This window comes from Engystomops pustulosus, chromosome 1, assembly GCF_040894005.1.
Source record: "Engystomops pustulosus chromosome 1, aEngPut4.maternal, whole genome shotgun sequence".
In the NCBI taxonomy this organism is placed as follows: domain Eukaryota; kingdom Metazoa; phylum Chordata; class Amphibia; order Anura; family Leptodactylidae; genus Engystomops; species Engystomops pustulosus.
This window is the reverse complement of record NC_092411.1, coordinates 31,160,255-31,175,393: the sequence shown is the minus strand read 5'-3', so window position 1 is coordinate 31,175,393 and position 15,139 is coordinate 31,160,255. Positions and strand designations below refer to the sequence as shown.

The window sequence follows — 15,139 nt, the reverse complement described above, 5'->3', positions numbered from 1 at the left end:
CCTGACCTGTTACTCTGGGTATTGACTGCAATATACTTCTTATAGAAAAGTCACTCCGCGAGATGAGGACTACACCTCCCGGCATGCCTCGGGCGAGAGTGGCCGTGTCTGGTGACGTCACTGCTGGGCGCCGGAGGAGAAGTTGACCACGTTGTTTGTGTGTGTGCGCTGGGAAAAAGAGATCAAGATGCCGAAAGTCAAATCTGAGAAGAAGAGTCGTAAACACCAGGAGATCAAGGGCCAGGGTGAGATATAGCAGATAACACTGACAATTGTGATCGTCGTGTCTGACTACCCAGTGTCTATGTGGTTGTCACTGATACTGCGTGTCACTGGTTGTCAGCTCCATCGACTGTTAATATCTATAGGAATATAACATAGTGTGATGTTATTATAACTGACAACTTTCATTATAGTAGAAGACATCGCACTGACAACTTGTAATAAACACATGAAGTGCGGGTTACCAGATCCACAAAAATATTCACAAATTTGTAGACTCTCCCTTCCAGATACTGAAATGTTACTGTGAGATTTTGCATATTTAAAGTCACAAAGTACAAAATATTGACTGACATAGTCAAGGAGGTGGTAGTTCTTCATAAAAAAAACAATACTCATTTGTGTAAACAAACTAAGGTGTCACCATGGTCACAGACTACATACCAACTCTGTGTGTAGTCCGATCCTGCAGTCCTACCTTCTCCTGTTTCCTTCTCCAGAAAGGATACAACCTACAGGGTCATTTTAAAGAGTTTTTCTCATCTCTCTTGAATAATCTGTTTTTTGTAAATACCATTTCTGGAGAATCTTCTAGCTTGGTGTTTCTTATATTCTGCTATACCTACTGAAAATGTAGTAATAAATTGATGATTGGATCTTACCATTTACCAAGGCATTTTTTTCCTACATAATCTGTCAGCAGTGATTGGACGATGTCAAACTGTGTAGGGACCCGACCCAAACTGGTTGCACACAGCTGTCTAGTTAATTATTTTACTGCTGCCACAGAGGATAGTGAGGATAATCCTCTTTTCCTCACTGAACACACATCTAAATAGTTTAGCAGGCAGGAGAGGGCTGATGAGATATTACACAATATTCTCCTGAACTATTTGTTTACAAACAATATTTCAGATACCAGTAACTCTTTGGCTAGGAATTAGTTAATAATGTCTCAGAGAAAACCTGTCCGACCACGGATCAGCTGCTTGATGGTGCAGAAACGGGGCCGTAAAATACCATAAAAGGGTATCAATGAAACGTCAGCTTGCCACACAAAAAATTACTCCCCGCACAGCTCTGTGCTATGAAGAATCAGAGAGTTACAGGTGTCAGAATATAGCAGTTAAAGAAGGACATGGCAAAAGCTATACAAATGTGGTATCTCATCATTGTACTGACCTAAAGAATAACAGGGACGTGTCATTTGGACCGCACAGTGGAAGGCATAGAAACGTGTAAGTTAAATGACGCAAATCTTGGTTTTATACAGTCAATTCTATCACATTTTGAATTTAATTTCCAGCTTCACCTATTGTCGACTTGTGGGGTAGGGTTCTAATATAGTTCTATATTAAGCTTGTTCTATTTTATAGGGATTATGTTTAAAACTGCCATTGGGCAGCATATCCTGAAGAACCCCCTCATTGTGAACAGCATCATTGATAAGGTAAGTGACATGCATGTCGTGTACAAGTGATGTATAGATGACATGATGTCGGAGTCATGACCCTATATGTGTGGTCCTATAGTACAGTTAGTATATGGATGATGACTGCTGTATCATAACTCTATTTCAGGCAGCCATACGACCTACAGATATCGTGCTGGAGGTTGGTCCTGGCACAGGTAACATGACCGTCAAGTTATTGGAGAAAGCAAAAAGGGTAAGATTGTTGTGCTCCTGGAATATACATCTGATATCACAAGTAGCTTCTACTTTCCACAGTTTGTGTCTCTCCTTCTTCCCATATTTAATTTATACAGTTATTGTCAGACACTGAAAACGTTTACAATTATCATGGGAGCAAATGCAGCTGCAGCAGCTTTTGTCTTCTCGTACATTTTACCACCACTCCACATCATCCCCCTCCCTCCCCTGCCTTCTCAATGCATATGCCCAGAGGGTGGGGATCTGGATGAGAGGGGCTGCAGCTGCCCCAAATAAGTGTAAGTGATGTATGAATATAAAAATAGCATTTAATATTCCAATATATTATTTCTACCAGGTTGTTGCTTGTGAAATTGATACACGACTTGTTGCTGAGCTTCATAAGAGAGTCCAGTGCACGTGAGTATAGTGACCCCTGACTTGTAGCACTGTGCTGGGGCATATCAGCACAGTGTATTAGAATCAATGTAGATTTTGAGCAGATGGGGAATGTCTCTTTAAAGGAAACTTACCACTTCCGATGGTGGTTATAAGCTGCAAATACCGTGCACCAGCTTATTTTCGCTATGTTTTTAAACAGATGTAAAGCGTTTAAACGCTTAAGTAATCTTTATATACAAGTAGCTTCACCGCACCGTGGTCCGCGCTCTCCGCGCTCCGTGTACGCCACCACTTCGTGCGCCTGAATAGGAAGTGGCCGCGCGGACCACGGTGCGGTGAAGGTACTTGTATCTAAGAATTACTAAAGCGTTTAAACGCTTTACATCTATTTAAAAACATAACGAAAATAAGCGCTGGCAACAGCTCACCCTGAGCTGGTGCACGGCATTTGCAGCTTATAACCTCCATCGGAAGTGTTAGGTTTCCTTTTAAGGGGTTGAATGTTGATCTGTGTCCCTTTAACCTCCTAATGACCGCCGTATTGACTATTTACGTTGGTCATTTCGTGTACCTCTTCTGATACAATACCTTTTGTACAGTGCTGCACCAGAAGAAGATTGCTGATCCTACTGTAGTGTCCTGCTTGTGTCGGCACCGGGTTATGTTATCAGCGCTGGCACTAATCCCCAGAACTGGAAAAGCTCTGGGGTATGTAACTCTGTAGACACTATGGTCAAACAAGGACTGTGGTATATAAGAGGAAGCGAGATCCCTCTGTCGCCCATTGACACCCCGTAGCAATGATCTGCCGTTGGTGTTGCAAGTCCCTGCCTGGTTTAATGTATTAGGCCAGAACATAAAATGCACATATTGCTGTGCGTTGTATAAGAGCTCAAGTGATCTCATGTTTGTGTCGTCTTGTAGGCCAATGTTATCTTAAAAAAAAATAAATAAATAGTTTATATAGGAAATGAACCCCCCCCCCCTTTAAATCAACAAAAAATGTAAATCACATCCATGTTTTTTTAGAAAAAACAAACAAAAGAAGTGCAGTTCCCCAATTGACATTTAAAATACACAGGTCTCTTTTTTTTTTGCACAAAAAAGCACAAATTTATGGTGCTTTAAAGGAAACCTACCATTTCAAATGGTAGGTTTAAGCTGTAAACACCGAGCACCAGCTCAGGGTGAGCTGGTGCCGGTGCTTAGTTTCGTTAGTGTTAAAACCGCGGTTTTAACACTTTTTAAACTTTATAGCATAAACTGCTTCGGCACTGCGTGCGCGCGCCTACATAGGAAATGCCGCAGGCGTTGCGCGCGCACGGTCGCGCGCAGCGCCGAACCGGCTTCTGCTATAAAGTTTAAAAAGTGTTAAAACCACGATACCGCGGTTTTAACACTAACGAAACTAAGCACCGGCACCAGCTCACCCTGAGCTGGTGCTCGGTGTTTACAGCTTAAACCTACCATTTGAAATGGTAGGTTTCCTTTAATGGTGGTGGCGATGCGAAAAGTTATTTCTCTAAAAGTATTTCATTAGTCAAAGGAAGGTTATTTAAAAAAAAAAAAAAACTGTGTTGACCAAGAGAAAAAAAGTCAGGTTTTCTTTGTTTTTTTTTTTGTTTGTTTTTTTTCTGCACAGAAGGGTTTAGTAAATGTTCACCAGTAGGGTATATGAATCCCAAAATTGTGTTATTACAAACTATATTGTGTATAGGGTCTTGTCTTCATATGGAACAATGGAAGTGAGGGTCCTCTGTATTGGCAATAGGTGAATTAGAGAAGGTTATTTGATGGGTATTATAGCCAGAATCAAGTGGAGCTGTCGATTTGGCGTGCAGCGAGGTACAAAAAAATATTTTGGCTCATTTTTTGCTGCTAGAAATTTTTAGGAAATGGACCCTTCGATACAGTAATCACAACATTTTGTTTGTAACACTTATTCTAATGTGGTGGTTATTTTTGTTATTATTTGAAAATAGAAAAATGTAAAGTTAAAAAAAATTTTTTTTCCATATTTCTCCTTGTATAAATTCCATAATCAGAAAGATTTTTAGCAATTTTTTATGTAGCCACTAGATGGCGCGTTCTGCTAGTGGTAATGATTTCCTTGATGCTCGTGTTGAATGCAACTTCTCCAATGATGCGATATATGATCATTTCTCCCCCAAAATAGATTATGTATGTAGTTATCAATGATCAATACACTGTATAAGAGTAGATTGGCATGTGTTATCACTTTAATTTTGTTGTATTCTTTATTCTGTGTGATTTATATCCTCATAAAGTATATGTTGGAAGCATAAAACCTGTATGTCGTGTAACCAGTGCTGAAACTGCAACACTTACAGTGGGGCTAAAAAGAGAGAATTTGGAAGTTTTGCCAAATTCCTCGCATTGTAGTATGACTATATTTTAGGCCAATGGTGGTGAACCTGTGCGACTTTCTATGGGCACACTAGACATTGCCCCAGCACAGAGGTCACATGAGAGGACTAGATGGAAGCTACAATGATAGTCATAATTTCCTCTCCATCTTTCAGTGGTATTGGTGTCCGTATTGGCAGAATAGGGAACAAGTTAATAAGTCCATAAATTGTGTTGGCACTGTGATAAATAAGTCGTTTTGGTTCCGTCTCTAAAAGAATTGCCATCGCTGGGCCAGGGGTGCAGAGTCGTATTTCCTATAGATGTGATGTATTCTCTGTATTCTTATCTTCCAGGCCTTTAGCCAGTAAACTTCAGGTCATGGTCGGTGATGTGTTAAAGTCTGAATTGCCGTTTTTTGACCTCTGTGTTGCCAACTTGCCCTATCAGGTACAGCAGCTGCCTCTCTCCATCCAGATGTAGGGCTGATATCTCTAACCAGTCTGTATGTAACTGTGATCCTTTCTCCTTCCGTAGATCTCCTCTCCCTTTGTCTTTAAGCTGCTTCTTCACAGACCGTTCTTCAGGTGGGATCTTTAATAATATGTAGATCTTTCTTCTCCGGTGGTGGATGTGCCTGTGGGGTGTAGCTCGGGATTTGGCACTGATGAGACCTGTCTCTCTATTGTAGATGTGCAGTGCTCATGTTCCAGAGAGAGTTTGCCATGCGGCTGGTGGCCAAGCCTGGAGACAAGCTGTACTGCCGCCTGTCCATTAACACCCAGCTGCTGGCCCGTGTAGACCACCTCATGAAGGTAAGACCGCTATTCCTTACACTTTCTAGATCTCTGCTTTCTGTTCTTCTATAGGAAACTTCTATTTATGCTTCCTGTGGAGAGAAACCAGTCCCTGGCCATGTGATGTCTCACAGGTGCACGACTCGTTGTATACCTGGTCATGTGATGTCTTACAGGTGCACGACTCGTTGTATACCTGGTCATGTGATGTCTTACAGGTGCACGACTCGTTGTATACCTGGTCATGTGATGTCTTACAGGTGCACGACTCGTTGTATACCTGGTCATGTGATGTCTCACAGGTGCACGACTCGTTATATACCTGGTTATGTGATGTCACACAGGTGCACAGTTCGTTATAACAAATGGCTCTGATTACTCTCTGTGATATAACGAGCCGTGCATCTGATCTGTGTGGCATCACATGACCAAGGAGCGTTTTTTATCCACGCGTCATCGGGGAGCGATGATCGGTCGCCATGATTTGCACATTTTAATGAATGAGATGGAAAATCCCCATTTACTGCCATACTGTAGGATCAGAAAACCTAGGGATAAAGTACCCTACGGAGTCTGAAAAATAGTAAAAAAAAAATAAAAAATTAAACAGTTTCAAAAAATTGTAATTAAAAAAACCAAAAAAAAATTTAAATCACCCCCCTCCCCCGCTTTCCCTAGAACTGATATAAAAATAAACAGTAAAAATCATAACCACATTATATATCGCTGCATCCGAAAATGCCAGATCTATCAAAATATAATAGCGGTTTTTCACTTTGTTTAACCCAGTAACGGAAAATAGCGGCCAAAGTCGAAAATTGCACTTTTTAGCCATTTTGAAAAATATAAAAAAATTAAATAAAAAGCAATTTAAAGGTCGTACAGTCCTAAAAATGGTAGCATTGAAAATGTCATGAAAAGTAGCACAAAATGACACCAACCACAGCTCCATACACCAAAGTATGAAAAAAGTTTTTAGTGCCAGAAGATGGCAAAATTAAAAAAAAAAAAAATTTTGTACAGGAGGTTTTAATTTTTGTAAATGTATGAAAACATTTATAAAACCTATATAAATGTGGTATCCCCATGATCGTACCGACCCAAAGAATTAAGTAGAAATGTCATTTGGGGCAAACTGTGAAAGCCGTAAAATCCAAGCCCACAAGAAAACGACGCAAGTGCGTTTTTTCCACCATTTTCACTGCATTTGGAATTCCCAGTACACGCCATGGAATATTCAATACCATCGCTATGAAGTGTAATTTGTTACGCAGAAAATAAGCCCTTACAGAGCTCTTGATGTGTAAAAATAATAAAAAGTTATAAATTTTTGAAGGTGGGGAGTGAAAAATTGAAATGAAAAAACAAAAGGCCAGGTTGTTAAGGGGTTAAGTATAAGTACTGCTGTCTCTGTTTCCAAGATACATCTGCGGGTAGATGCCCTCTCCTGCATTAAGCGCTTTGCCACTTGGGCTGATCAGTCTCCTGTGGTAATCAAACAAGTGCAATGGGCGGCACGGTGGATGAGTGGGTAGCACTTCTGCCTTGCAGCGCTGGGGTCCTGGGTTCGAATCCCACCCAGGTCAACATCTGCAAAGAGTTTGTATGTTCTCCTTGTTTACATGGGTTTCCTCCGCCCCATTGGGGACAGGGACCGATGTGACAAGCTGTGTGCAGGGCTGCGTAATCTGTGTGCGCTATATAAATAAAGAATTATTATTATAATTAATTGCTGAGTCTTACAGCTTGAACTTCACTACATTCCTGACTTGTCTGAATCTGTGCGATCTTCTTTGCAGCTTTACTTGATGTAGGTTACTTCATGTGATTAATGACCTGTGCCCCTGATGATTCTATTACAGGTTGGAAAGAACAACTTTAGGCCACCCCCGAAAGTGGAATCCAGCGTTGTTAGAATAGAACCGAAAAATCCTCCTCCTCCCATTAACTTCCAGGTACGATGGATAAGAATGTGATGTTATGCTGTCTGCATTGTGGGAAGTTTTGTAGTCTATTGTAGGGGGTCCAAGTATACTGTGATATACAGTAGATTACTATAATAGTTCCTGAGAGCCGACGTGAGTAGCGTCTCTGGTTCTCGGGAAGGGCTTGAAAATAATACAGAGCACGCAACGTAAGATCCTGCATCAGCGTGCAGACGGCTCGAAAGCGCTATTCTTAGTTTTACTAGCGATCTGCAAAGTAAACTACCACTTTGTTAAAAAAAAAAAAGTTTAAAAAAAATCGTCTACGAAGCCAGACACCTCTCACGTGACATCGCCTCCGGTTATGTAAGTAGTTGACATTGCGTCTGGCTTTTTAAAACTCTTCATCACATCAACGTTAAAGAAGACCGTAATCCTGGAGATGACAGATAAAGGGCATCTACCACCAGGATGAAAGACTGTATGCAAATGAGCATGAGGGGCTCCAGGCTCCATAGGTGTTAAAGTCTTATACGGTTAAAGTCGATTTCCCTCGTCCATGTGGACTGCACTTGGTCTTACCCGCTGGGGGATATTTATGCCAGTATTTTGATGTAGAGGCTGGGAAATAATCGCATATTCTTGCGCAGTGCAAGAAATTGAAATAACTTGTGGCCGGCGCAAGTGCTCCTGCCCCGTGCTTGCGCACTGACTAAAGCCATTTACCATTAAATGTTCAAAGGTTTTTATGCAAAACTAAATTTGCCTGGCGGTGCAGTTGCCTGATGGATATAAGCATCTTAATGTATCTGATGTAAGGGACGGGGAGGGCATTGTTTGCATCATACACCAGCACACAATAAATTCCCTCCTGTAACTTTTGCCTCGCCTGACATTGTTACTCATCTTTCTAGGAATGGGACGGTCTGGTGCGGATTGCATTTATAAGAAAAAACAAGACCCTGTCGGCAGCATTTAAGTAAGTCAGCGATTCGCTTAACCTTGTAAAAGAAAATAAATAGGCCCCCCCCTCCGGTAAAAAGAATGTAGATATTGAGGGTCCGACTGCTGCCAATGATCATATGTGATACAAGTAACCACCATTGTCATGAATAGAACTGTCCAGTTACTTAGTTGCCTCTAGCAGTCCCATGTAAAATAAAGCTGTGTTCAAGGAGCAATGTAAGTTGCATTTCTGGAAAAATCGTAAGCGCCCATCTTGTCCAGTTTCACTGCTTGACACTTCCCATTCACCCTGACTAAAAGTGACCTCCTTGTGAACATGGGAGGGGGCAGCAGACCTTGTGGCCGCACCCTTAAAGGCTACACTATACATAATAAGGTACATAATGCTTGATGTTAAGTGGGGAATCCTTAAAAGTTTTCCTTGTCCCATGCTGGAAAACTTATTTGCATATTCCCCCAAATTCCCTAGTGGAGCATCAGTATTCACACATGCCTGCCATTGTGTCCTTAATTGTCAAAGTCTCTACGTAGGGTGAAGTCTTGCTTCCCAAATTAAGGTGATATAGACTTTCATCCATGCATCATCTACGTTACAGGTTATTTAGTCTTAGTATTTACAGTATAGAAGGAAAGAGGTGTCAAGGGTTAAAGACGTATTTTATATCCTATTTGCTCACTCTCTTATCCCATCGCCATCCTCCTGAATAATATTTGTCTAAAAAAGTAAAGCTGGGCAAAGAAGGCCCCAGCAAAGATATCCCAAATTCAGACAGTAAATTACAGAAACAAGACAGGATGTATATGAATTGTAACAAATCCTTTATTGAATCAAAAAAATATATACATAAAAACACTTAAAAGGCACTAAGTGTGCTGTGGTCCAGCAACCAACCCTGATCTCAATGCAAAATGAGAAGTGAATATGATGTACATATCAGGCCATGAAACCTGGTTTGGCACAAGACTAACAACAGTCAAAAATAACCAAAATAAATGTGCAGACATATGAATACAAGTAGCTTGGCCATGAAGAGAATAGTAAGAATATTTACCTAAAGTGCATAGTGCAGTCAGGGAGGGTGCTGGAGGAAAGATGCCCCACGCGTATCGCCTGTGCAGGCAGGCTTCCTCAGACATATATTCATATGTCTGCACATTTATTTTGGTTATTTTTGACTGTTGTTAGTCTTGTGCCAAACCAGGTTTCATGGCCTGATATGTACATCATATTCACTTCTCATTTTGCATTGAGATCAGGGTTGGTTGCTGGACCACAGCACACTTAGTGCCTTTTAAGTGTTTTTATGTATATATTTTTTTGATTCAATAAAGGATTTGTTACAATTCATATACATCCTGTCTTGTTTCTGTAATTTACCTCCTGAATAATATGTAATATATTTACCTATAATGGATGCACATTTTTTGCAGATCCAATGCAGTCCAGCTGTTGTTGGAAAAGAATTACCGGATCCACTGCTCCCTCCACAACATTGTAAGTTACATGTACAAGGTCTTCATGGGTGGCCGTCACGCCTCGTCACACTAACTTTACCTTTATATCTTGTGTACACAACAAAAATGTGAATTAATTTGCATAAATGTTGTTGCCACACCCGTTTTTCTTGGCCTAGTTGTTAGTTGTCTAAAATCTGTGTAAAACTTATCTCGCTCTATCCCTTTATTTCCAAGGAAATTCCTGAAAACTTCAGCATAGCCGAGAAGATTGAGAAGATCCTTACAGACCTTGAATTTACAGAAAAGCGAGCCCGTTCTATGGACATCGACGACTTTATCAGGTGACAACCCTTGACTTTTAAGTATTTGGATCTCAAAATTTAGTTTTTAAAGGAAATCTATCATCAAAATCCATCATGAGAAACCAGGGACACTTACTCATATTTGTTATCCATAGCCTCCTTCCCTCTAAAATTAACTTTTAAAATTATGCTATTGAGCCATAACAGCTCTGGGGGTTACCAGAGCCCCTCCGTGCTGTAGCTTCGTAGGCTTTCATTCTGAAGGAGCACCTTCCCTCTCCAAATGTGTGCTCACTGCTGCCAAGATTACAGGAAGTGTAGGGGGGAGGATGAGACTGAGATGTGCGCCTGCACAGTGTAACAGCTTGTGAAGCCAGAGCACGAAGGGCTTTTGTAACATTCCCTTCAGGCTCGGGGGGATTTTACCAGAGCCCCTCCATGCTGTAGACTCAAAGGCTATAGTGGGGCTCATTTACTAAGGGTCGCACTATGCACTTTTGTTGGAGTGTTCACTTTTTTCAGGACTAAAACTGCTTGCACGGTTATTTAAGAAGTGTGTGCACTGCGAATGTGGCGCAAGCGGTCTTTTTTTGGCACAGCTGAGTTGGCTTTCATGCGACACAAATTATGCGGCATGCCGTCAGATGGTTAAAGATGCACCACAAAAAAGATGGTGAACTCTGTCGGATCTGAGCGGGGAGGAGACACATTCATGATATCGGGTGCAAGATCTTAGTGAATCGCGGCACAGTCCATTATAGTCGGACAATGCACTTTCTGTGAATTCCGGTGACTGGGTAAGTAAATGTGTCCCAGTGTTTCTCCCACCTTGAGATAAAAGGGAGGGGGAAGTGCTGAAGGAGCAGGGAGAGGAGAAGTGTAACAGCCTGTGAAGCTGAAGCATAGAGGAGCTCTGGTAACACCCCAGGAGCCCTTATGTTTCATTAGTATAATTTTAAAAGTTGATTTTAGAAGAAAGGAGGCCATGGATAACAAATATAAGAAGATTTTCACAATTGTGGGGCCTGCATCTGAGTAGGTTTCTATGCTTTGTCATGGTGGTTTCTGATGGTAGATTTCCTCTACACATGTATCTAATATGTCTGTTTTCTTTCCACAGGTTACTTCACGGATTTAATGTAGAAGGAATCCACTTCTCTTAAAAAATTTTTATAAAGTTCCCCTACTGGGAACAAGTGTCACACCTGTCTATGTGTTGGGTATTATAGCTCAAGTTCTGTTGAAGCGAATGGGCGAAGAGATGCAATACCTCATATGACCTATGCACAAGTGTGGTGCTGTGTATGGAGAACTTTATTTAATCCCGACTGTTAATAGAATATTAAAATATTATAAAAGGTTGGAGGTCAGTCACGGGGTGGTCGTGTGTAATGGAGTCTGACCTGGTTTCTCTTGTACATAGAGCTTACATTTTACTTCTATATTAGGAGACAAGTATGTGGCGCCTTGTACAGCCTCGCTCTATGTACTTGTCATATATAATGCTAAATGAATCTCGACTTCTGCACATACTTTGTGAGCTGGGTAAAAAAATAATCTACATTTTTGGTGATTTCTTTGTAGATGATGTCCTATCTGCTGTGGGACAAGGTATTTAACCATTTGTGCCATGGATGGAATAAAACTTTTAAAAAATGCTTTTTTTTTCTTATTTGTGTGTTCATTAACCTCTTTTCAGCCATTTTGTTTTTTGGTTTATTCATAACTCCCTGCTTTCCAAAAACCATTCACACTGACTGAGATCATTCGGTTCATGTCTTTGTTAAAGGGGTGGTAAAACAAGGCTGCTTTCTTGTGGTACTGGTATTGCAGCTCCGCTTATAGAAATGAATGGAGCTTAGCTGCAATACTAGAGACTACCCATGATAAAGTGTGGCGCGGCTTTTGGAACAAAGCAGTCATGTATTTCAAACATCGGACAACCCCTTTAAACATAGTGGGAGTAATTTATTATAAGGCGGTCTCAAAGAGTCTTACAAAAACATCAGTCGCAAAACATACTGGTGTCAATTTCCGTCTAAATGGGAAATTGAATGCAGTCCTATTGTGAAAACTAGTTAATGCAATTATTAATAGGTGAGATTTATCAGAGTTTTCTGAGGTAAAATTGTTGTAGTTACCCATGGAAACCAATCAGAGCTCAGCTTTAATTTTATATTCAGCTGTGGGAAAGTGAAAGCTGAGCTCTGATTGGTTGCCATGGGCTGCCCCCAGACATAATGGGGCAGATTTACTTACCCGGTCCATTCGCGATCCAGCGGCGCGTTCTCTGCACAGGATTCGGGTCCGGCTGGGATTTATGAAGGTAGTTCCTCCGCCGTCCACCAGGTGGCGCTGCTGCGCTGAAAATCATCTCAACGCGCCGGAATGCACCACCTCGGACCAGGTGAAGGTAAGCGCTTCCCAAGCGACACTTTTTCGGTTTTTAAATGCGGCGGTTTTTCCGAATACGTCGGGTTTTCGTTCGGCCACGCCCCCCGATTTCCGTCGCGCGCATGCTGGCGCCGATGCGCCACAATCCGATCGCTTGCGCCACAATCCCGGGGCAATTCAGGTACAATCGGCGCAAATCGGAAATATTCGGGTAACACGTCGGGAAAACGCGAATCGGGCCCTTAGTAAATGACCCCCAATGAGTTTGGTAAAGCAGGGCCTACGTCAAAGTGACTTTGCACTGTCCCATGTTCATTTGGTGTAATGGAAAGTTACAAAACAGTATTTCTACCACAACTGCTCCAAATGTAGACAAAACAATGATAAATTACCCATAATTAACAAATTTAGGACATTTCATTCTAACATGGTTGGTCTGTGAATCCCTGACTGTGCATTGTCCTATGAAGCAAACCGACCACAGTGCAGAGAATGGGACTCCCAGCTTCATTGTGACATACGATACAAAGAGTCCCTGTGGGACAGCAGTGCCAAACTGTTACAGTGTAGGGGATGCCGATAGACAGGGAATTCTGTCCACCACACAGTCCCAAGAATATGAAGCGATCGGTAACCAGACCCCTGTTGTGTCTTGTATGAAAACAATAGAAACAGCGCTAGTGTGGGTGGTTTCCAATCGCATGCCCCCCTGACATATTTGCATAAATTTTAGCCATTCTTAAAACAAGCACATTTAACTGCCGGTAACTTTGGTTCTGTAGCTTAACAGAACCGCGAGCCTGATGTGAAAGGGAAGATTTATCAGAAGTGTCTGAGAGCAGAACTGTTCTAGTTTTCCATGACAACCAATCAGTGCTCAGCTTTCATTTTCCCATAGATGTTTATAAAATTAAAGCTGAGCTCCGATTGGTTTCAATGGGTAACTTGAGTTTTACCTTCTCCCCCAAAATTATTAGTATAACACAAGAAGCATATGTCTAGGTACAAAGATAGTGATGCTGTAAAACCTCGAGATGATCACCCAAATAATTGCCACTTCTTGGTTCACATAGTGACGTGTAACATACTGGACGTAACATGTATGTTCTCATAGTGACATGTAACATACTGGACGTAACGTGTACAGTGCCTACAAGTAGTATTCAACCCCCTGCAGATTTAGTAGGTTTGATAAGAAGCAAATAAGTTAGAGACTTCAAACACGAGCAGGATTTATTAAAAGATGCTTAAATCTTACAAACCAAAAAGTTATGTTGCTCAGTTATATTTTAATAAATTTTAAACATATAAGTGTGGGTCAATTATTATTCAACCACTACGTTTAATATTTTGTGGAATAACCCTTGTTTGCAATTACAGCTAATAATCGTCTTTTATAAGACCTGATCAGGCCGGCACAGGTCTCTGGAGTTATCTTGGCCCACTCCTCCATGCAGATCTTCTCCAAGTTATCTAGGTTCTTTGGGTGTCTCATGTGGACTTTAATCTTGAGCTCCTTCCACAAGTTTTCAATTGGGTTAAGGTCAGGAGACTGACTAGGCCACTGCAACACCTTGATTTTTTTCCCTCTTGAACCAGGCCTTAGTTTTCTTGGCTGTGTGCTTTGGGTTGTTGCCTTGTTGGAAGATGAAATGATGACACATCTTAAGATCCTTGATGGAGGAGCGGAGGTTCTTGGCCAAAATCTCCAAGTAGGCTGTGCTATCCATCTTCCCATGGATGCGGACCAGATGGCCAGGCCCCTTGGTTAAGAAGCAACCCCACAGCATGCTGCTGCCACCACTATGCTTGACTGTAGGGAGGGTATTCTTGGGGTCGTATGCAGTGCCATCCAGTCTCCAAACGTCACGTGTGTGGTTGGCACCAAAGATCTCGATCTTGGTCTCATCAGACCAGAGAACCTTAAACTAGTCTGTCTCAGAGTCCTCCAAGTGATCATGAGCAAACTGTAAACGAGCCTTGACATGACGCTTTGAAAGTAAAGGTACCTTTGCGGTGGAGTACGTTACTTATGGTATTGACGGAAACCAATGTCCCCACTGCCATGAGATCTTCCCGGAGCAACTTCCTTGTTGTCCTTGGGTTAGCCTTGACTCTTCGGACAAACCTGGCCTCGGCACGGGAGGAAACTTTCAAAGGCTGTCCAGGCCGTGGAAGGCTAACAGTAGTTCCATAAGCCTTCCAATTCCGGATGATGCTCCCAACAGTGGAGACAGGAAGGCCCAACTCCTTGGAAAGGGTTTTGTACCCCTTGCCAGCCTTGTGACCCTCCACGATCTTGTCTCTAATGGCCTTGGAATGCTCCTTTGTCTTTCCCATGTTGACCATGTATGAGTGCTGTTCGCAAGTTTGAAGAGGGTCTTAAATAGTCAGAAAAGGCTGGAAAAACAGATAATTAATCCAAACATGTGAAGCTCATTGTTCTTTGTGCCTGAACTACTTCTTAATACTTTATGGGAACAGAATTCTGGTGGTTTGAGGGGGTTGAATAATAATTGACCCACACTTTTACGTTTAAAATTTATTAAAATTTAACTGAGCAACATAACTTCTTGGTTTGTAAGATTTATGCATCTGTTAATAAATCCTGCTCTTGTTTGAAGGCTCTAACTTGCTTCTGATCAAACCTGCTAA

General features: G+C 41.6%; 2 protein-coding genes across 2 annotated transcripts in view; one reads left to right on the top strand and one right to left on the bottom strand.

Moving 5' to 3' along the window:
* Positions 1 to 136, bottom strand: part of IPO11 (importin 11) — a 315,892-nt gene extending 315,756 nt beyond the window's left edge. The window contains exon 1 of the mRNA XM_072136983.1: positions 7 to 136. The gene's annotated coding sequence lies outside the window, so the exon portion shown is untranslated. The remainder of the gene's footprint in view (positions 1 to 6) is intronic.
* DIMT1 (DIM1 rRNA methyltransferase and ribosome maturation factor) lies at positions 106 to 11,748 on the top strand. Its single transcript, XM_072137064.1, has 12 exons — positions 106 to 245; positions 1,599 to 1,672; positions 1,803 to 1,889; positions 2,232 to 2,293; positions 4,999 to 5,092; positions 5,180 to 5,229; positions 5,334 to 5,457; positions 7,302 to 7,394; positions 8,279 to 8,343; positions 9,762 to 9,825; positions 10,023 to 10,129; positions 11,211 to 11,748. Exons 1-12 carry the CDS (start codon positions 188 to 190, stop codon positions 11,251 to 11,253), a joined length of 921 nt encoding a protein of 306 aa, XP_071993165.1. The 5' UTR covers positions 106 to 187; the 3' UTR covers positions 11,254 to 11,748.
* The last annotated feature ends 3,391 nt before the right edge of the window (positions 11,749 to 15,139 follow it).